We start from the raw sequence: 22898 nt of genomic DNA on the forward strand, positions 1-22898 counted from the left end.
ATGGATGTAAAATTGATTTAGTCATGAAACTTCTTAGGAAAAAATATACATATTTCTTTAACACAGAGGCAAGCCAGTTTTGAACCTCAGACCTTCAAGAGCCAAGGTCAACGTGCCAACCCGGACAAATGAAAGCAAGCACTTTGGCCAGAAGGTTGGGACACATCTGGGTGGACAGGGTTATTTTTGGCTCAGAGAGAGCTTTGACGAGTTCCACCTTTGCTCCCTTGTATCAAAAGTGGCACCTGGGAGGTGAGGATATGGCAGCGAAGGGGGAATAAAAAGAAGAGCTTTGCATCAGGAAAAGAGCGGAATTGCAAATAATCAGGAGGAGATGCTCGGAAGCATCTAATTGGACCCTGCATCCTACCAGTTCTGTTTATTTCCAATATTGGTTCTCCTCCTTCCCTTTCTTCCAACCCTTTGGGGTCCTAGAGTTCTACAAGGTTCCAAGCACAGCACCTACCTTCCTCTCCCCTCCCCATCCCACTGGGCTTGGTGCTTCTCTGAGCCTCAGGCGGACACTCCCTCCCAGCTGGTCCCGACAACCAAGAAGGCCCAGCCATACTGTGGGGTCCCTACTCCCTGAGGAGCTGAGCCTCCTAGGATGCCAGAGCCAAAAGGACTTGCTAATCATCGGGGCCAGTGCTTTTCAGACTCTACTTGGCCACAGAATTCCTTTCTCAAATGCATCTTATGCAAATGTCCGATATGCACAGCGCAGATGGAAGGGGAGGAGCTCTGGTAGAGTGTGTGCGCAGGGTGGGGACAGGAAGCCTCCCCACCCCACCCTTCATGGCACCTTAAGATCATGACAGTCTGAAGCTACTGATCGGGCCTAAGGCCCTCGGTTTATAGGTGACATCCTGAGACCGTTTTGCCTCCATCCCGTTAAGAAAACAACCCAGACACCTCCTGGTTCATTATGGTTAGTGTGGTTAGTGTGGTCCCCATCAGACACCTTGTTGCCACTTGTTCTTCGGTCCCCAGAGATGGCAGGCAGAAATACCCCCACAGCTGGGGCACGATGCTGGTAACTGCCTCGCAGGCCACATGACACAGTGGAATGCTTCCTCCTCCCAGATGCTCTCTCCTGCTGACCGTGAGAACATTTCCATTCTCCCTTTTTACTGGCAGTTCCTCCTCTTCTACCTGACCCAAGCAAGGGCCCAGTCCTTGGTCTTCCTCTCTCTTCTACACTCACTCCCCAGGTGACTTTGTCCCATCTCATGGCTCTAAAAACCATCCGTATGCTCCTGACTCCCAAATGTATACCTCCAAACCAAAGTCTCTCCCGAACGCAGCCATGATTATCCAACCACCTCGCTGACATCACCACCCACAGGTCTCAAAGGCTCCTCAGACTTAGCATGTCCCAAACTGGACTCCCAACCTCTCTGCCATCTGCAAACCTACTCCTTCCCTGAGCCCTCCCCAGCTCAGTTTATGCCACTCCCTCTTTCCATTTGTTCCCACCAAAAACCACGGACTCATCTTGGGACTCCTCTCGTGTCCTGATAGCCCACATCCAATGTATCAGCAACATCCTGTTGCCTCTTCCTTTTCATTAGGGCCTAAAGCCAACCACTTCTTAGCCCACCTCTCCTGCTGTCCCTGAGGTCTAGTGCACCAACATCTCCCACCTGGATTGTTTTAAGAACCTCCACACACTGGGTCTTGGTTTCACTCTTGCTCCTCTAGAGCCCATTTTCAAACAGCAGCCAAAGTGATCTTTTCAAATCATAAGTCAGACCTGCAAATCCTTATTCAAAATCCTATAATGGCTTTCCAGTTCACTAAAAATAAAAGCCAACGCCTAGAGTAGCTGATGAGGACCTACCCGGCCTGGCTTTCTGTGATTCTCTGCTTTCACCTCTTATTCCTCATACTTCTCCACCACACTAGCTTCTTTGCCATCCCTGCCTCAGGGCCTTTGCACTGGCTGTTCCCTCTGCCAGGAATACTCCACCCTCAGTTAAATCCCTCACCTCCTTCACCTCTCTGCACCAATGTCACCTTCTCAGCGAGACCACCCTAACCACACTATTATAATTACAACACACCATCCCAGCCCTCCCAGTACCCCCTCTCTCTGATTTCTTTTTTCTATGGCAGGTATCACTTTCTAGCATCCTGTACTTGCGTACTTCTGTTAATTGAGTAAAGTCTCCCCCTGACTAGAATTCATAGTCTATGAATAGACTTTTGTCTATTCGTGCATTGATATATGCCAACTGCCTAGACCCATGCCTTCTTTGTAGTAGGCTCTCTATAAATTTGTGTTGAATGAATGAATGACCGAAATATTATTTTGCAGTTTTCAGATCACTTTCACGTCTGAGGATTCCTTTGAGCCTCAAAACCCTCTCGGGATTTTTCAGATAAGAAAACAAGTCCAACCAAAAAAAAAAAAAAAAAGAAAAGAAGACAAGTCCAGAGAGGTTAAATCACTTGCCTGAGATCACACAGCTTGTTCTACTATGGGCCTCATGCCTTCTTCTGTCCTTAAACCCCTATGAGCATGGCATCTGACCACAGTGGTGCTGATCTCTCCAAGGCCCAGATTCCATCCAGTTCTCTCCTCCCTCACCAAACTCACCCCAGGTTTGTTGAAGACCGTATTTGTAGATGCGGTGACAGGCTGCTTATTTTTTCCCAGAGGAGCACTGATATATTTTTACTCAAATGAACTCAGATCTTGTCTCTAGGGACCATGTGACACAGACATAAGCTTCCAGGCCAACTGCTGACCCTAAGACCCTCTATCAGAACACAGGGGGGGACACGGAAAGGCTGCCCCAATCCCTGGCCTTTGGTTTCCCCACATATCACAACAACTGGACATTCTATAAGGAAGGAGGGAGGGAGGGACAGGGAGGAACAAGACACACTTCGCGATCAAGAGGAGGCTTTCTTTGTTCTGCCCTAACAACCATGGGCTGAAATGTGAGGGTGCTAAGTGTACCTTCATAACTGCTTCTAGTCCCCTGCTGACAGGTCCAGGCCCACACTAGGAATGGCTACAGCAGCTGGGTTGTTTCCGCCTCACCCACCATACTATGAACTGCGTCACTGTTCACAATTGCTCTTTTTGCCCAGGCTGCTGGGAAGCTCAAGAGCAGCAAATCCTGTTTCTCAGGACTTCGGACTCCAGGACTTACCCAGCAGCCCCCGCTTCCCAGGCTTTAGAATTTAGACCAAATAATACCACCTGCTTTCCTGGTTCTCCATCTTACAGAGGGCAAATTGTGGGACCTCCTGACTTCCACGGCCGTGTGGGCTGACTCCTACAACAAATCTCCTCCTATATCATCTCTAGATGCCCTATTGGTTCTGTTTCTCTGGAAAACCCCAACACAGTGGTAAACAATACATACTGCCTTTGACCACTAGCAAGAGCCAGGCTTTCCAGTTTTCCACAGGGGTGCCTCGTTTGACACTTGTGACTTCATGAATACCAGAAACCTGGCATCATCTTTATTTCCCATTCCTATAAGAAACAGGTTCAGAGAGGTCGGGGGCCTGTCCGAGGTCCCATGGCATGTGCACACCCTGCTAGGCCCACACTGAAGCCCTCCTCCTTGCTAGAGGGTTTGAGCACCTTCCTGTCCCCTCTCGGCTTCTGCACCTCCCCCCAGCGCCCTCCCCACAGGCTCGCAGCTGCCCCCAGCCAGCAGTTCCACCCGCTGAGACCACCAGAGGCCGTGAAATCGCCAGCTTGCTGCTGGTCTGATCTTTCCCCCCCAGCTCTCCGACGGAGAGAAAGGGAAGCTTGGGAAGCAGCGGGAAGCTCAGCAACAGCCGCAGGACCAGGTGGGAAGGCGTGTGGGGAAGGTTGAGAGGAGAAGGGGAACGGGGGGGGGGGGGGCGCCCACACCTGGCTGCTCCCTTGGCCTCCCACCCACACCGGCCTGCCTCAGTGGTTGGAGACCCAGCATCGGGCCCTGAAAATGGCAGCTACAGAAGGGGGGGTGGGGTGGGCAGGGTGGTTCTCAAGAGAGAGGGGCACTTGCAGAGCTCCGAATGGAGAGTAGAGAGTCCCGGCTCTGTTCCCTTCCCACGCCGATGACACCGTTCCAGTGCAGGAAGGAGAATCGGAATCTTTTTTTTTTTTTTTTAAGATTTTATTTATTTGAAAGACAGAGATCACAAGCAGGCAGAGAGGCAGGCAGAGAGAGAGGGGAAAGCAGGCTCCCCGCCGAGCAGAGAGCCCGATGTGGGGCTCGATCCCAGGACCCCGGGATCATGACCTGAGCCGAAAGCAGAGGCCTTAACCCACTGAGCCACCCAGGCGCCCAGGAGAATCGGGATCTTAACCCCCACCCCCACCCCCTGGGCCCTTGAATGTCTGGGGTCCTGAGGCTGGCCTCAGCCACCCCTGGAGGCCCCCAGGAGGGGCAGCTGGGCCTCCCCATGCTTCACCCCACCGCCTGAGGAAGCTCTGTCATAGGGCGCCATGAACCTCTCCCCTGAAGCTCCCGCCATGGGCGCTGTTTTACATTCGGGGGATCATTTGTGAATCAGCTAAACCCACCTCAGGCCTCGATGCCTCAGGAGAGCCAGCCCCATGTCCGGCGCGGTCCACAGTGGCGAGTCCAGGCCCTAGACCCTCAAAGTCACCAAAGATAAGGCTGCAAGGGGTGGGGGCAGAAGGGCCTAGGAAAGGAAAAGCTGTATCCGCTCCCCAGGACCCGAAATTCTCTGAGGCAAAGAGAGAGGGAAGGGGATCTGGGGGAATCTGTGCCCGCCTGCTCTCCTGCACGTCCTGACTTACGGGTGGTGCTGTGCGCTGGGATCAGGACTAAACGATGACACCTGCCACCCAAGATCCCCGGGAAATGCAAGGAGCCTCTCTGATTTGCTTTCTGATGTCAGTGCACTGGGGAACTGCTAACATGATTCCACACTGAACACACCTGATCTTCACAATAATTGCTTTCATTAGCACAGCCACGAGCTAACGGGGACCTCCCCCATGCTCCCGCACTAGCATTTTTTTTCCTGTGATCTGTACAGTGAAGACCAGAGATGTTACAGCCTGGTCATAAATTCATCTCCAGAACTGCTACAGCCTCTCGGCCCTCGCTGTCCCCCAGGAGTGATCTGGTTTGGAGGAGACAATGCATCACAGAGGACAGGGGGCTAAGACTCCAGAAACCTAGGTACTGGTTCCTGCTCTGCCGTGTGACCTTGTGACATGGGGCAAGGAGGGTCTCACTCTGAGCCTCAGTTTCCCCACCTGTAAAGGTGAGAGCTGAACCAAGGGTTCCCCAGGGACGGGGCTTGGCCCAGTTGGAGGAAGGGAGAACTGAAGTCCCTTAGAATTGAGCTCAAATCCCCACCCTGCCATTTATGGGTCAGCGACTGGGCAAGTTATGAAATGTCTCATAGCCTCACACTCTTCTTGTGTAAGGTGGGCGTGGTGACAATGCCTAACTGGCCTTCCGACATTCATCCTTCCCTTCCTTCCTGTCTGTCCCAGTACTGCAGCCTGCATGAGCTTCTTAGAATACAAATCTGATCATAGCATTTCCCTCCTTAAAAACTTTCAAAGGCTTTCCAGTGTCATCGGGAAAAGACAGACTCCTTAATCTGGCAGGTGGCCGGGTCCAACCTCTACCCGGCTCCCCTCACTTTGTTCTCCCAATCAGGCCACATTGGACGCTCTCCTTCTCACCAGGCTCCCTTCTGCCACAGGCCCTTTGCACATTCTGTTTGCATTCATGGAGGACTCTTCTACCTTTTTAACCAAATGGGCTACTCTTCCACTTCACTCAAACCTCACCTGGTCGAAGCTTTCTCTTACTCCTGACTGTATCAAGAGTCTTAGAAAAGGCTCTTCCAGTCCCATGTATCTCCCCTTTGTAGCACCACCACAGCTGTTATTTGATGAAAAAAGTAAGCTCACTATAAAAAAGTAAGCTCCATGAGGACAGGGACCGCGCTGCTTAACGAACACAGTACCTACAGTAAAAGTCATAATGAATATAACAAAATTCATTTATTAAGCAATATTTATCAAGCAATTTCTACTGTCAGACACTTCCCTACAGCCCTAAGAATTAGACTGTGTTATTACTCTCACTTAACAAAAGGGAAGACTGAGTCACAGAGAGGTTAGGTAACTTGCCCAATATCAAACAGCTAGTAAGAGGTCAAACCCTGAAGTCTGGTTACTGGGACACTATTGGGAGCCTTTCACTCTGCATGAAGCAGGGTTCAGATCTTAAAGCAAGGAAACAGGCACTTCTTAAACATTTGATAATAATAATTATTACTGCCAGCAGACACTAAGTATTTATGATATGTTCAATACTACATACTCCAGGGATTTTTACATGAATCAACTCATTCTCCTAAGGACCCCATGAGGAAGGACTACCATTGCCCTCATTTAACAGATGAGGAAACTGAGTCTCAGAAGGTTCGTTCGCTTTCCCAAGGTCATCAGAGTTTACCCCTTGGTCCCTCAAGTCTAAAATCTGGGAAGACGCCAGCTCTGGGATTCTCAGGGAGGACGAGGACAAATTCTCCACCATGCCACAGATTTCTACATTCAGTCCTAGTGAGAAGGCCCAAGCACCTCCTGACCCTGAGCCTGCTCGGCTAGGCAGAGTATGGACAGAGCTGCCCCCTGGAGACCCCAAAGCCAGCCACTGGCCCCGGGGCCTCTGCTGAGGAGGCTACACAGACAACCTCACTGGGCAGGCAGGACGGGGAAAGCCGGCAGGCGCTAAGAAAAGAGCTGCGGGGGCGCCTGGGTGGCTCAGTGGGTTAAAGCCTCTGCCTTCGGCTCGGGTCATGGTCCCAGGGTCCTGGGATCAAGCCCCACATCGGGCTCTCTGCTCCGCAGGGAGCCTGCTTCCTCCTCCTCTCTCTCTCTCTGCCTGCCTCTCTGCCTGCTTGTGATCCCTGTCTGTCAAATAAATAAAAATCTTGAAAAAAACAAAACAAAACAAAACTCAGATTTAAAAAAAAAAAAAAGAAAAGAGCTGCGACCACATATTGCATAAATGATGATCCTCGACCAGGATCACCACACCCGACCAAGCTGAGCCCCTCACTCCACACACCCTTTAGGTCGCGCACTGGAGTCCCTCTGGGATCCCCTTAGAGGCTCATCTGAGCCGAGTTCACCATGATGCTGTGGCCCTTCAGAGCACACATTCTGAAGCCCAAACCCCAATTTCACCCCTTGGTATCTATCGCAACTCCATGAGCCACTAAACCTGTCTGAGCTTTGGTTTCCTCCCCGTAAAATGGGAATAAGAAACACCCACTTCACAGGAACGGCGTGAAGACTGAGTGAAATATTATAAATAATATATTTACGAGTCTAGTCTGTCGCCTAGGATAAGTCAGAGTCCAGTGCCTGGCCCAGCGAGGGTCAGTCCCTCAGCAGGAAAAATGCCGGGGAGAGCACAAGCGAAAAGACAGGTGATGATACAATTTGCCCAGGGCATCCACTCTCTGGCATTCGTATTTTATCCAGGCCTGAGAGCTTCATGCCGATTCACTATGAATCCATATAGCACCCGACTTCCAGAATAGGACGGCAATAACGATGATACACATAAGGGATGATAGCTATGAAGTATGTACTTACATGAGACACCGGGAAAAATACTTTGTAGACACTATATTAGGTCTTTCATATCATTTTAATCTTCACAAAATATCCTACAAGGTGGTCCAGAGCCAATCTGCCTGGGTTCACATCAGACCCAACCACTTGTTAGCTTTACCTTAGCCAAATTCTTTCAACTCTCTGTTTCTCGACTTTCTAATCTAGAATCACAGCTGGGAGTGGCTGCTCTACCAGAGTCCGGCATTCCCAGCCCCCTTGTTTCTAGTCAAGGCCAGGTGACTTGAATTCTGGTCACTGGACAGTGGAAAGAGATGATATACGCACATCCAGACTCTAAAACCTTCCTACAGTCTCCCGCACTTCTGTTGTCCCCAAGCAGGAACGTTCCCCAGAGTCAGTGTTCCAGAGGGCAGAGCCTCCATCAACTGCCACGGGACAAAGAGCCTCCCTGCCCTGCCGCCAGTCAGAAGGCCACTTTTACTGTGGCTAGCCACTAAGATCTCTGGGTTTATCTGATGCGACATCTAGCCTCACCCTACCAAAGAAATTGGTACCAGAAGTGGGGTGCTTACGTATGTGGCCCTTGCTTAGAAGTCAGAGCAGAGCTCAGGAAAAAGTGGTAAAATGTTTCGTTAAAACTGTCACCTAGAATAACTCAGAGGCCCAAACTGGGCCAACTGAGCCTGTAGCCCCCAGAGAAAGAGGTCTGGAAAAAATAAATAAATAAATAAATAACGCAAATAGCAGGAGCTTGTTGTTCCTGGTGGAAGTTTAGCAAGGCATTGGAAAGAAACGAGGAGCTGTGGCACAAATTTGCAAGTGAAATTGGAAAAGAATCATGGAGAACTGAAAAGGACAACTATTTCTAGACCCCAAACGGTAAGAGGCAAGAAGACTTTTAAGTGAAAGAAAGGATCAGATTCAGGGTAGAAGCTTCCCGCCTAAGTCTGATGGCCCCAAGGTAGCTGTCATGTCACGGAGAGATAAGGAAGGGTACCCGCTTAAGAAAGGGAAGAAATCATCCAGGCTCGATAATTAGCCCTAGGAAAGGACTATGGGCGTGGTTATTGACGCACTAGATGTCGTAGATGAAAACCCTACCACGTAGTTAAGGGAGCTCCACTGGCAAGATCTGCATTTCGAGTCTTCCACGGTTACGCCATCAGCACTATCCTTGGGGCCCTCACAGTTCAAGGGCAGGAACTAGGTTACAAAAGATGGAGAGTCTCGGGTGGGTCATATTCCTCAAGAGCCACTTGGGGAGTGACCAAGAAGGAAAATGGACAAAGATGATCTTCCCACAAGGCAGAGCCAGGAGGTTGGAGAACAATAAACTAGGAAACTGTTCAAGCAAGGAACGTCCCCCGTGTCCAGAACACAACCACACAGTGTCTGTCTGCCAAGGTTTCCTGAGAACTAAGGGCAGGTCCTTGTGTGTGCCTTCCACGACTACGTGCTTCCCTAACGGGAGTTTTCCTGTGACTGTTCTGCCCTGCTCCGGAGATGGCATATGGACGCAGAGTGGCAGATAACATGTCTCTATTGGCTCAGGGCTCCCTTCCACAAGAAGCCACACACACAATCCAATGGATAGGACTGAGCTTCACCCCAAGATCCTGAACTTTCCCTGGAAGCAGTGATTGCATAGAATGTTAGTCTCTTCCCTTGGGAAAGGGGGAACACGCGTTGCATGGCAGAAGGACACACATAGATATTTGGTGGCTAGGGGGCTAGTGACACACCTGGCCAAGGATATACGGGCACAAGGGATGGAGATCCCTTCCAGGCTTTCATGAGATCCACTACCATCTCCTTCCTCTGCGTATTGGCTGGATGACCATCCTGAAGGCCACATACTGATGATAAAGAAAGCCAAATCCATCAGTCTTGGTGCCTAAATGACCCTCCTGCTGCGCCCCCCCCTCACTCCTCTCCCAGACTTAAGAGAGTAAGAAACAACCTTCTATTATGTTCAAATCCTAAGATTTGACTAATTTCTATAACAGCTAATGTAATTGATTTCTATAACAGCTAATGTAATTGTAATGATTATAATATAGAGAAACAATGCCCGGCATATAATAAGCACTACACAAGTGTAACTATTATTATAATACCCATTTTACAGATAGGAAAACTGCAAGTTGTGGGTGTGTCTGACTTCAAAGTCAATGACTTTTTTTTTTACATATACTTTTCAGTTGATGACAATGAGACATATTTTACAGGTGAGTTTGGCTCAAGACCACAAATAATAATAGATCCACAATTAGAGGCCTTCCCCCTATTTGAAAGCCATCAGCGTGCCACACCCGACCCCAGGCCTCTAGATTGATCCCTCATTGTCTTATTTTGCTGTTATCTTTATTTTCTGTTCCATGAAACGCCCTACTTGCGAATGCCCCAGCACTGAACTGGCAAGTCTGCAGAGAAAACCAAATAACCCTCCACTGACCCAAATTCCAAGTTTTAATTGACATGCAGCCAGTTAATTAAAAATGTGCTCTGTGAGCACAGACACGGCCATGGCTGACTCCTGAGATGGTTTTCCTAGTCTTCGTCAGAAGCTAGGTTTCTTCTGTGACATTTTTGTTCAGCACAGCAGCAACACTGCACCATAGAACAGCATGGCCAGCTGGGGGGAACCAGAAAACCGCCGAGTAAGCATTCAGTGCAGATCGGAATCTAAGTGGGCAACAGTGAAGCAAAAGACCTGAAAACGGTCCTACTCACCAAGCCAGTGCTGCCAGGGGCCAGGGCTCATGTTAATTAATGTTTATGAAGTGATTTGGGATCCCTGAATGAAAGAGGCTATTCAAAATCCCCAGCCTGGATAATCAGTGTTTTAGGGAAGCCATTATAATTGAGTACCTACTATGTGACAGGTGTTTTCACATACTTGATCTGATTTAATCCTTTAATCGCTGTATGGGGTAGATTTGGATTTTCTTCCTTCTTTATGCCTTTTTGTTTTGTTTTGGCAATCCTCACCGCACAGATGAGAAAACCAAATTCAGCAGAATTAAGTCATTTGCTGGAAAGCAGCAGAGCTGAAATATGAGGCGGAATCTTTCCCAGTGTAAAGTCCTTATCCCTTTCATCACACCACATTGCCTCTTCCAGTCTTCCCTTCACACTCTTTCTGCATTTAAAACTAAATTTCATTCAAGGATGCCTATGGCTTTGTTTTTAATGTCTTTTTTACTGCTGTAACATTTTAAAATACAGCAAAATTCACACATCTTAAGTTTACAATGCAATCATTGCATTTTGACAAATGCATGTACCCCCTGAGCCCTATCACCCTGGAAAGTTCCCTAGTGCCCCTTCACCAAGCATGTCTTTAATAAAAAATACAGCAAATAAAATGAGCTACTTTCCTTTGATCCAGACCATCTTTTTGTGATCTTGGCAGTGGGGGCTGAGCCCATGGAGCCAATCCCTGAGATGAGCCCCCTGAATTATTTGACTTTGGGAATATCAGGAAAGGAGAATCCACCCAAGTAAAATTCTGTACCCTGCTGGCTCCATCCCTACTGAACTCATGGAGATGAGCTAATCTGGATGAGATAGAGATGTGAGATAACATTATGCCTGGATTACCACAACTATCACCACCATTTTGGCCCCTACCCTGTGTCAGGCAGCAGACTATAACACCCTTACACATATAATCTCACTTAATCCTAATTATTACCTCTATTTTACAGCTGAAGAAACTGGGCTCAAAGAGGTTAGATAACAAGCCTAAGAACACAGAGCTGTAACATGACAGCCTTGAAATTCAGATCCAGGAGGCCTGACTTCAGAGGCCTTTAGAGAGGTCGATGACAGATACCGGTGGGTGAATTTTAAATCCCAAGGACTTAAGGCACCACTTTTATTCATTCAACAAATAGTACCCAGCATCTGCTAGGTACTAGGTGCTGTGCCGAGTGATATGAAAGGAGAGACAAAGATGAATCCGACATAAGCTTGCAGTGGAGGGGCCACTTATGGGGATGACTTAAAGCAAGGTCAGGGTCGGGATTCCTAAGGGAGGGGGAAAGGGCTGCCTATGGCACAGGTATGGGGATTGGGGAAGAGGCTGCATCGAAGGCGACCACAGAGGTGTTGGAAAGATCATTCTTGACCAAGTCTCCAGGGATGAGAACTGGCCAGCTCTTAAGTGTTTGAGGTAAAATGACTCACACAACACAAAATGGCTTGCAGAAGCACTTCTGCCTGCCCCTTATTTAGCTTTTGCAAAAATCAATCAAGCCAAATTTTAAAACCCCACAGAAACCCAACGTCCACCGGGGTCTCTTAGCTTCTACCCCAGCTCCTCAAAACAGCTCAAAATCAACGTAAGAAAAAAGCCCTCTGAAACATAAAACAGTCCCCCCAAAGTACATGTCCTAAACCCAGTCCTATTATTTTTGAGAGCCGCCAAGCCCCTGCTTACAGCTAGGTATCTTCCGTTTTCTGAACTGAGTCCCGTGTGATTAGTTCCATAATTCCCTGGGCGTGGCAGTTTAGCCCCAGCAAATTTAGAAGGGTGGACAGGTGTAGAGATGGCAGGAAGAGGGGGCAACCAAGGTAGAAGGATTTGAAAAGATGATTCAAGAAACTCAAAAAATCAATAGCTTCTTTGGGAACATCATTGTATAATATTACACAACAGCTTGAGCAACCGAACAGGCATCTAGTAAGCTCCAGCTGTATACCGGGCTCTCTCTTAGACTTAGGCAGAGGTTATAAAAATGTAAAATCTGGTACAGCCCAGTGCAGTTTGAAAGGAACAGAAAGTATATGAATTGGGACGGAATGTCAGGCTGTAAAGGGTCTCTGCTCAACTGGGTAGATAATGAAGGGCAAGTCGATGGCCTAAAGACAGGGAATTCATAAGAGCAAAACACTTAAGTTCCCTGCGCCTCAGTGCCTCCTCTATGCACTGGGGATAACAGGGGCAGCTTTCCAAGGGAATGCTGAAGATCAAATGGGTCAACATACAGAGTAGTGTTGGAGGCATGTTGGTGGTTACTACCTCTGGACCCCAGTACTTGCTTGGTCCTTAAGTTTATTAACCGCTCAATAAATATCGATGAATAAACAAATTCACAAATGAGTAAGTGAGACTGCCGAGTTAAAGGGGAAAAAATCGATCACATAAGGCATGGGCTCCTTAATAAGGCTTGCAGATCAGAAAGACTGCCATGAAAAATAGTTTAATAGGTTTGATGTTTAATGTATGTTACAGATACCTAAGAAATTAATTGCTCACTCCTTACTCTTCAGCATAAATGACCTGCCATTTTACACAAGCTCAAGGAAAGCGGAGAGAGAGAGAAATCACAATGAAATGACAGCATATCTCATAGTAAGGGATGGGCTAAAGGGCCCCGAAACCCAGGAGTTAAAGCTCTGTGGTATGGGAATCTTTCCCAGGGCAGCAAACCCCAACCGCCACACACTCACCCTGCCCAAAACCAACTCTGTGGTCTTCTCCTTCCTTAAATTATACTTACCCCGAAAAGGATAAACACAAAAACTGTCTTTAAAATATGTTAAGGATCATAAAAGTAAAACCGATTTGAAAAAACCTAGAGGCTACTAATACAGACAGAGCTACAAGAGGCCCTCGATTTACAGAGGAGGAGACTTGAGGCCCAAGGAGAGTCAACCAAAGTCACAAGTTCAAGAGCATGGCAAGTTCAAGAGCATGGCAAAGACAGGTGGAGCAGGATTCCCAGATTCCCACAATGGTGCCTCCTAAGGGAAATGCTCCTTCCTTGGAAGAAAACACTATGAAAGCTTAGGAAAAGCAGGATCCAGTCCCAGCAGGGGGATAAGGGTTTTGGGGCCAGTAAGAAGTAAAAGGACGATTGTAATGGGAAAGGTAAGAACAGGGGAGGTGGGGCACACCTGGTGGGAAGAAAACTAAGCCCTTCTATGCTTTTTGTGGGGGTAGGGCTGCGGACAAGAGCAATCCAGTCCAAAGCTCCTGGGTTTTTCAGGTGAATCCTCCCCCTTCTGAAGAAGCTCATACAAAGACCAATGCCTTCTCCTGCATGTTTCCACCGCGGTCAGGATTTCACGTGTGTTCGGGTGGGGGGAATGGGGAGGTTCTGCGCCCTCGACTGCCTGCAGAAGGGGAAGGTCTCTGGCAAAGAGATTCTCAGGAGTCTCCGGATCAACGCGGAAGTCGCGATCCCGCCCCTCCCCCCCACCACGCCCACTTTTCCTTCCTTCTCCTCCCCCAACGATGATCAAAACCAGGTGAAAGCACCGAGAGCTGGAGGGTCAGTTTCCCGAGAGCTCTCGCTGGGGCCCCGCGCGCCTGCTCTTTCATGCGCACACTCACAGGCACACTTAACATACACACGCACAGGCTCACCGACTCTCACAAACAAGCACATACTCACATGCACACACTCGGCACCCCCAGAGGCCGGGCCGCGCCCGCTGCATCTCTCTTTCAGCCCCCGGGAAACAGGCAGGCAGCAACATGAATGAAATCTACCCAGAAAGACTGCATTTCAACTCCAACCACGCAATCTCCGGCCAAACCGCCGACTATGTAGCAAAGTTTTATTTCGCTTTAGAGTCTCCAGTTACGCTTCTACCATTTCCTGTGGAAAACTGAAGCTTTGAAGTGTCTAGCTCGGGCTTTCGCAGACAGGCAGGACGGCCAGCTCGAGCTCTCCAAAACAAGAGCCCCCGACCCCAACCCCTCCGCCTCCAGAACTGCAGGTTCAAACCCACCCAGCTCCCGCTTCCGAAAGAGGGGATGTGGGAGGGGACAACAGAACCTGCTGGAAACGACACCCTAAACTGACAGCCCCCTCCAGAACCCCGCCCCACTCCCATCTTGCCCCGGTCCCTAGTGGCGCTCCTTAGGCAAAGTGGTGACAGCTGCAGCTCCCTTCCACCGGGAACCTAGAGAGGCTTGAGCTGGGAAGTCGGAAATGGGGGGAGGGGGTGTGCATCGCGCTGCACCCACCAGCTGTGCGCTCCGGCCTTCAAAAACTGCCCCGGGAAAACTCGGGACCTATAAGTCTTCGGCTCCACACTCCCACCACACACCCCTCTCCCCCACTGTTTCTAGGCCGTGCGAGCTCTAAAACGTTCTGCCTTGATGGCCGCGGGGCCTCTGGTACACCCGCACCAGCACAGTGTCCCGGAGGGCGCGGGGAAGTACGTGAGCCGGTCGGTGGAGGGAGGAATGTTCCTCCTCCGGAATTCCAGGGAGCCACACTCGTGTGCCCGAGAATTTGGCATCTTCAAGGTCAACAAAACAAAACAAAACACGGGCTCTGGCAGAAATATGTACTAGGGCCAAATGATAAAACCTGTGTCCGCAAACGGTGATGCGTTCTTCCCACAGACTGAGGGTGGCAGCCGCCGCCCCGCCCCGCAGTAGGGGCGGAACAGGGCGCTCCCGGACTTGGGAACCTTAGGAGCCGCGTAAAGTACGCGGATTTCGAGCGCGCGAGTGAGCAGGCGAGTTTCGCGCCGCCTCCCGCTCCGCGGCCCTCTCAGAGGCTTGGGACAGTCGTGGGTGGCCGGAACGACGCGGGAACGCCGTGAGGGCGCGAGGCAAACTTGCAACCAGAGTTGGCCAAGTGGGGTGGGAGGAGGCGGCACAGCGCGGCCACTTACCGCTGGCATTCTTCCCGCAGATGAGGTGCTGGTAGGGCTGCAGGAGCCCCCAGATCTCGGAGTCGTTGTTGACCGTGTGCTCCAGAGTCTCCACGGTGAACCTGGGCGCCTCGTGGAGTGCGTGGTGGTGGTGATGGTGGTGGTTGGCGGCGGCGGCGGCTGCGGCTGCGGCTGCCGGCGGGGCTGCGGCGGCGGCGGCGGCGGCGGCAGCGGCGACCGGCGGGGCGCAACAGCTGCTGCCCCCGCTGGCGCTGCTGGCTGCGCTGCAGGCGCCGCCGCTCGCCGCTCCCCCTCCGGGTGCCTCCCGCTCCTTATCTGACGCGGGGGCCGTGCCGGGGCCGGAGCCCGGGCCTGGGCCCGAGCCCGAGCCCGAGCCAGGGCCGCTGCAGCTCCGGGGCAGCCCGGAGGCCACGACCCGCGAGTAGATGTCCCGGAAGAGGCTCTCCATGCAGGCGGTCAGGTAGATGGCGGCGTGTTCGTGGATGCGCAGCGCCACGCGGCTGTCCACCATCCAGCGGTACACGCGGCCCACAGAGAAGGTGAGGCCGCAGCGCGCAGACTTGCCGCGGCCCAGGCGGTCGCCGCCGGCACTGCTCATGTTGTAGAGGGACAGCGCGGCCAGCGCGGCCGCTGTGCAGTGCGCCGCCAGGCCCCAGGACAGCACTATCTCCATGGCGCTCTGGATCTCGTACTTGGTGCACTTAGCGAAGCGCAGGCTCAGGCGCTGCGCCTCCTTGGCGATGCGAACCAGCGCCCGGCTCACCAGCATCGACAGCTTGGCCAGCGCGTCTTTGGGCAGGCCGCCGGGGGCCGCCGGGCCTGCCCGGGGATCCCGCGAGCGCAGCAGCAGCGCCTCCAGTTCCTGGAGGGTCCAGGGGACCTCGTCGAGGTCCGGCAGCAGCCGCGAACAGTGCTGGCCGGCGCAGTCCAGCCCCTCGGAGTCTTCCACCAGGGCAGTGTTGACGGTGTCAAAGCTGTTGTGCCGGCTGTGCATGGAGTCAGCTAGAGGCGGCCAGCAGCTCCCGCCATACGGGGACGCCGGGTGCGAGTCGGAACAGCACAGGGACAAGTTGGAGGAGCGCACCGAGTCCGCCGCGCCACCATAACCCGAGTCCAGCGTCAGATCCTCCAGCGTCCGCACCACAGGCTTCTTACCTCTCCTGGCCATCGCTGCGCCACTTCATGCTGCGGCCGCCGGGGAGCCGAGGGGAAGGAGCAGCGAGAGCAGCGGGCGCCGGCGCGCGGGGAGAGCCCAGTCCGCGCTGCCTCGGCTCACTTTTCACCAGCTGCTACTACCAAGTGTTACTACTTTCGGCTGCCTACCCGAGCCGCCGCCGCTGGTAGACGCCGGGCGGACCCTGAAGTCATCTTCCAGAGCCCGGGCCGGAGCTAGGGCGCACTGGGGAGCTAGCGAGGCCAGAAGGGAAGCTCACGCCGGGACTCGCCCCTTTCTTCCCAAATAAAATAAAAAGTGTCCGACCCGCTCCTCCCTGGGCCCTGCTGGGCGCAGAAGCCGCCGGCCGCCGTCCTCAGTGTTCGTAGGACGGAAATGGACGCAGATGCTGCCGCCGCAGCCGCTCAGCCGGCAGCTGGCTCCCGGCTCCGGGCCCGGGGTTCGCTGGGCGCCCACCCGGCACTGAAGCGCAGCAGCTACCGCGGCGGCTGCAAACCCGGCCCAACCCCGCAAACCCCCGGCAGCCAGCAGGGCGGGCGTATGTAAAGCAGGGCCGGCGGAGAGCCAATGGGATCAGAGGATGCTAATTAACTCGTCTTTTTTAAAAAAATATATTCCTCAGCTCCACGTAGCCCCGCCCCTCACACACGCCCCCGGCGGTGACTAGGGCTGCAGGAAGTAGGGGGCAGCGGCCTGGGGATTGGGGGGCCGGTGGCAACGTAGAGACGCGAATGTTATCTCCCTGCTGCTATCCCTGCCCCTCAGGCTCGTGGCTTTGGTACCAGAATGGAAGGGTGGCAGGTTGAGCAGGTGACGCCCCCCCACCCCCCTGCCCCAAGGTGTGCTACCCCGCCAATGGTTCACGAAGTGTCGGCCTGGGGTCGCTTCCTGCCGCTTAGTTTTGGATTTCACTTTCCTTTTTTTCTTTAATACGCAAAGCGTGTTTTTTCTCCCTTACCCCTCCCCCCACCCTCGGGTCCCCAAACCAGTCAAGACGGTCCTCTTTCAGCTCTAGTTTTCTTCACCGTGGAAGCAAGGTTAGAAACCAGGCCACGGAGCCCAGAGGCCAGGGCGCTGGACACCACTGGAAGGCTGAAATCTCAGGACATTTTAGCTACCTGCCGCTAGGGCACATTAACTCGGTTCTTTTCCATAACCAGGAGGACGACCCTGCACCCATCCTTCAAAGGCCTGGGAGGTGCCCCAGGAGGGAAAGCTCCTGTCCCACTTTGCCAGCTTGGTGCCCCTAGTTCCAGACAGCTGGGCCTTAAAAGTGTAAATTTGGGGCACCTGGGTGGCTCAGTTGATTAGGCAACTGAGTCTGGAGTCTCAGGATGGAGTCCCACATCCGGCTCCCCTTCTGCAGTAGACCTCTCTCCTCTCATGCTCTCTCTCATTCTCTCTCTGTCTCAAATAAATAAATAAAATTAAAAAAAAAAAGGTAAATTTGCAGGGAGGAGTTTTCTTCTTTGGATAAAGAAAGCTATAACATATGCATGAAAAAAACCATACCTTCTCACCAGGGGGTTCCAGCTCCCACACAGGCCTCTGCCTGAGGTTAGGAATTTTCAGCTTAGAAATCCCCTCCTACAGAAAGGCAGCCCAGATCCCCAGTATCCACCTGGGTGCCTTACCTGCCCCTTTCCCCTTTTAAAGCTGTTGATTTCTGGGTCCTTGTAATACTAGGTAGTTACTATACAATAACATGTCTAGATTGCACACCGGACTAGGGATTCACAGAGCATAGACCTGTCACAGAGTAGGCACTCAGTAAATAATTTGCTATAATTGGGTGGATGAAGGAAGTACATGCTTTTGAACTGTTGGTTTGAATGTTCGACAATGGACTTTCCCAGATAACTCCGTAGATTATCTGATGTTTCTCTTATCTGTCATCCCAACTCCACCCATCATTTCACTCCCAATAAACCACGCCCCTCATAGCTATCATCCTTGTACCCAGGAGCACATATGCTCAGCACCTCTCACTCTATTATAATATTCTACCAACTGTTGGCCTTCTCCCTGCCCCTTCCTTTTCCAAACCATCCAGTCCAGGATCTTGAAAAGCCCAGTTCTGATCTTGTCACTTGTCACTTCCTTGAAAAAAATTCATTGGCTCCCAATTGCCTTCCAGATAAATAAAGTTTAAACTGACTAGCTGGCCTTCAGGGATCTCTCCACTCTATTCCCAGACTCTCTTTCCATAAAATTCCAAACCTTTTAATAAGGGAGCGTGATGATTAATTTTTTAAAAGATTTTATTTATTTATTTGACAGACAGAGACCACAAGTAGGCAGAGAGGAAGGCAGAGAAAGAGGAGGAAGCAGGCTCCCCATGGAGCAGAGAGCCCGATGTGGGGCTCGATCCCAGGACCCCGGGACCATGACCCGAGCCAAAGGCAGAGGCTTCAACCCACTGAGCCACTCAGGCGCCCCCGTGATGATTAATTTTATGTGTCAACTTGAGCGGGCCACAGGTGCCCAGTTTAAACATTGTCTCTGGATAGGTCTCTGAGCGTCTTTTCAGATGAGTTCAGAATTTGAATCTGCGGGCCCAGGGAAGTAGATCGCCCTCCCCAACGTGGCTGGGCATTATCCAATCCAAATAGTAGAAAAGGTAGAGGAAGGAAGAATTCATTGAGTTTTTTTCCCACCTCCCTGATTGAGCTGGGACAATATCTCATCTTCTTCAGCCCTCCAACTCTCAGGTCTTTGGACTTGGACTGAATACCACCAGCTTTCCTGGGTCTCTAGCTCACATATGTCAGCCTGTGGGACTTCTCAGCCTCTATTATTCATATGAGCTAATTGCTCATAATAAATCTCTATATATTTGTTTTCTCTGTTTTTCCAGAGAATCAGAACCAATAGGAGATACACACACACACACACACACACACACACACACACACACACACATATCTGATTCTCTGGAAAACCAACTACCACGTGGTCTTTAATGACATAAAGCGTGCCTTCCTCTCTATAGATTATGAACCATCACACTAACCTCCTAAAAGTTTATTCACACTCATGTAGACACACACACACACTCTATTTTTAGCCATAATAAAATCACTTGCTGGTTTTCCAAGTTACCATGTTATCCCTTGCATCCCATATGCTTTTGCAGAAGCTGTTACTTTTGCTCCGGACACTTGTCTCTGTCTTCTCCACCTGGCAAACTTCTCATCCTCTAAGGTTCAGCTCCAAGATTGTTATCACTGTGAAATTTTCCCCATGCCTGCTCTCCACCCAGCCCAGACCTGGGAAGGTATCTCCATCTCTTGCTCTGGCTTTGTTCCCAGGGCCCTTTTTCTTCTCCTCTGCATGTTTCCCTGGTGATCTCACCCACTCATATGCCTTCACTTACCACGTATGTGCTGATGATGCTTAAGTAAGAATTCCCAGTGGTGCAGAGGACTGGGGAAAGCCTCATGCATGGGGGGGCGGGGTGAGGGGAGAGGGCGGGGGAAGAGAGACTGAAAGAATGAGCTTAACATTGATTTATTTTCTTCTGTAGCACCAGGTCAACTTGCATTCCAGGACTGCTTCTGCCAATTCTCCAATCACGTACCCGGTGTTCACTCATTTCATCTTTTATTCTCCCTTTCTTTGCCTTTGAAATGCACAAAATAATCACAGCCACCTTTAGAGGGTTGCTGGGGGTTAAGTGAGATGTTTCCATGTAAAGACTGAACACAGTGTTCCACATGTGATAATAACCCTGGAAAATGTCTGTTGTCATTTTATGCATTTTCCTATCCTCTACAAGAAACACCTATCTCTTATAGAGCCATCGGGAGAATGACAACTGTTACATAAAAATCCAACTTCTTCCAGGATGTGCTGAAATACTAACTTCCCCAGAAGGTTTTCCTAATATCTCAGCAGACATGCTCTTCTCTCTTATGCTGTAGATGTTGGGCATATGCCTTCTCCCACCTTCCAGGGACATACCCCTCGAAAGCCAGGATCTGGCCCCTAGCGCAGTGCCAGTACTAATGGGTGTATTCCTTAGTATTATGGATAAACCAAAGCCTAGGTCCATTTAGTTCACTAAAATAAGTCCTTAATGATAATGTTATGCATCTGTAGGTAAAAGACCTCTAAACAGTAGGAAGAGTGAATGCATCAACCAGATGTTAAAAATTAGTCCCTGTATTAGAAAATTCCATGTCTGCAAAAGTGTGTGATGAAGAAAATTCAAATTGCCCAAAATCCCACCTTATAGAGATCATTTACATGAATAATTTCTTGTATTTCCTTCTAGTCTAATTTGTTTCCCATATTTTTTCTTCTAAACTTATAGTTTAACAGTTGGAATTATTCTGTAAATTACTTTGCATTTTGATTTCTTTCCTCAAAAAAATTCCCATTAGATATTTATCCAAAATTATTCTTTTTTGTGTGGCTACAAAATATTCCAACACGTGTTTGTATCTTAATTGGTGTGTTGGTTTCTCCTCTGGTTGTTGCTGTTTTCTAACTAGTGTAAGTAATGCTGGGATGGACCTCTTTGCATACAAATAAGTCTCTTCTTTGAAACCAGAAGTCTTATATATGTTATCCTCTAAGACATTCAGATGGACAGTAAACATATACTGAAGATTAAAAAATAAACAAAAACAACCCCCCCAGGAAATTAAATTCCTGGGATTATTTTGCCTATCAGATTAGCAAAGATTTCTAAATTCAGTCATGATGAATGTGTGTCATGGTGGGGCATAAACTGAGGCAATCTTTTGGAAGGACAGTTCGCCAATACATATCAAAATGTCAGTGTGCATTCCTTGTGATTTCCCAGAAATCGTATCTTCTGATTACCCAAGGTGATTCTTATGAATTTTTTAAAAGCATACAGGATGATCTTGGTAATGTTTTCACATAGGACTTTGGGAAACGATCTAAATGTCTTTCAATTAGGTCTGATGAAATGTATGATAGTGACTCATACAAGGTAATACCACGCAGTTGCAAAGAATAATGGTGGTGATCTTTAGTTCCACATCATATTGGTGAGTGAAGAAATTTTTGAAAATAGGTTTTGGAATTGCATATGTAATATGATCCCATTTGTGTAAAATGCTTTATGTAGAACTAAATATGTCTATAAGCATGTAAATGTGCCTGAAAGGACGGAAATAACACCTATAAATAGTTTGTTGGATTTCTGGAGGGTTTTTCTTTTTGAAGGAGTTTGGTTTATTCTAGTTGTATCCCTTTTTTCCTTCTTTCTCTCCTTTTTTAACCTCATGATTTTCAACTTTCTTCTTTGTACTTCTGAACTTTGATGTAATACATATCATATCAAAATACATATCATTTTTACCAGAGCCCAGAAAGCTACTGTCAAAAGAAAATTAAATTGTTTTCTGCCTACTTTTCTGAAGCCCACTGGTTAATCAAAGAAGTAACATAATCTTTGTCTTTCTGCATTCTAGAAGCCCAAGAGAAAGTGTAGCAACTAACCCAACAACCAGGGGTGCCTGGGTGGCACAGTGGGTTAAGCCTCAGCCTTCGGCTCAGGTCATGATCTTCGGGTCCTGGGATCGAGCCCCACATCGGGCTCTCTGCTCAGCAGGGAGCCTGCCCTCCCCCACCCCGCCTGCCTCTCTGCTTACTTGTGATCTCTGTCTGCCAAATAAATAAATAAAATCTTAAAAAAAAAACAAAACCCAACAACCATAAGGTGAACCAGCTTTGCTTGGCTGGATTCTCACGTGTTGGGTGCTTCAGCACATGCTTCTGACACATCTACTTTGCCCGAGCAGCAAGGCCACTTACATTAGAAGTGGGCTGAGTTGATATATCAAGGTGTGTTTATTCTTGTGTCCCCCTCCCCCACAGGGAGAAAGGTAATTAACAAAGGCAAACCCAGGTTCTAACCACAGGTGGGACATCAAAAGATTATAATGAATTTTCTGTTACAGTTAAGAAATGGTTGTTGAGATAGTGTTTCTCACTCAGATTTATTTATCTGTAAGACAGTATCACTGTTAAATCACCTCTCTTTAAAAGGATGAAAGTAAATGTGTCAGTAGCCTGAATAACAATGTTTGGGGGCATTTATTGCTTCTATAGCTCATTCCTAATTTGATCTTGTAATAAATGTAAATGTAATAAAAATATGTAAACAAAAAAAAAAAAAGGAAGACGAAGAAGTAGGTTCAATTATCTACCAGCCATGTAACCTTGAGCAAATCCCTCAGCCTCTCCATGCCTCAGTTTTTCATCTTTAATTGGGGAGAATAATACCACATGCATCAATGTTTGCCTGTGAGGATTAAATGAGATCAGTAGAACAGTGTCTGGTCATTATTTTCCACCTGAAATGCTCCATCTCGTAACCACATTATCTGGTGAAGATCTCCGGGCAGCGACTCTAGGGAAAATGGACAGGTCCCTTCTCCCCAGTGGCTTGTTGCTGCACCAAAGTCTTCTACTAAAATATACTCCAAAGGAAAGCATCACGGCTAGAATAATGTGCCC

General features: G+C 49.5%; 1 protein-coding gene across 2 annotated transcripts in view; it reads right to left on the reverse strand.

Moving 5' to 3' along the window:
• Positions 1–16397, reverse strand: part of ABTB3 (ankyrin repeat and BTB domain containing 3) — a gene marked incomplete at its 5' end in the record, with an annotated part of 295926 nt that extends 279529 nt beyond the window's left edge. For both annotated transcript variants that reach the window (XM_080811273.1, XM_080811272.1), the window contains one exon: positions 15230–16397. In XM_080811273.1, coding sequence (XP_080667399.1) covers positions 15230–16397 — 1168 coding nt within the window. The remainder of the gene's footprint in view (positions 1–15229) is intronic.
• Positions 16398–22898: the final 6501 nt, after the last annotated feature.

This window comes from Martes martes, assembly GCF_963455335.1.
Source record: "Martes martes genome assembly, chromosome: 8".
Taxonomy (NCBI): Eukaryota; Metazoa; Chordata; class Mammalia; order Carnivora; family Mustelidae; genus Martes; species Martes martes.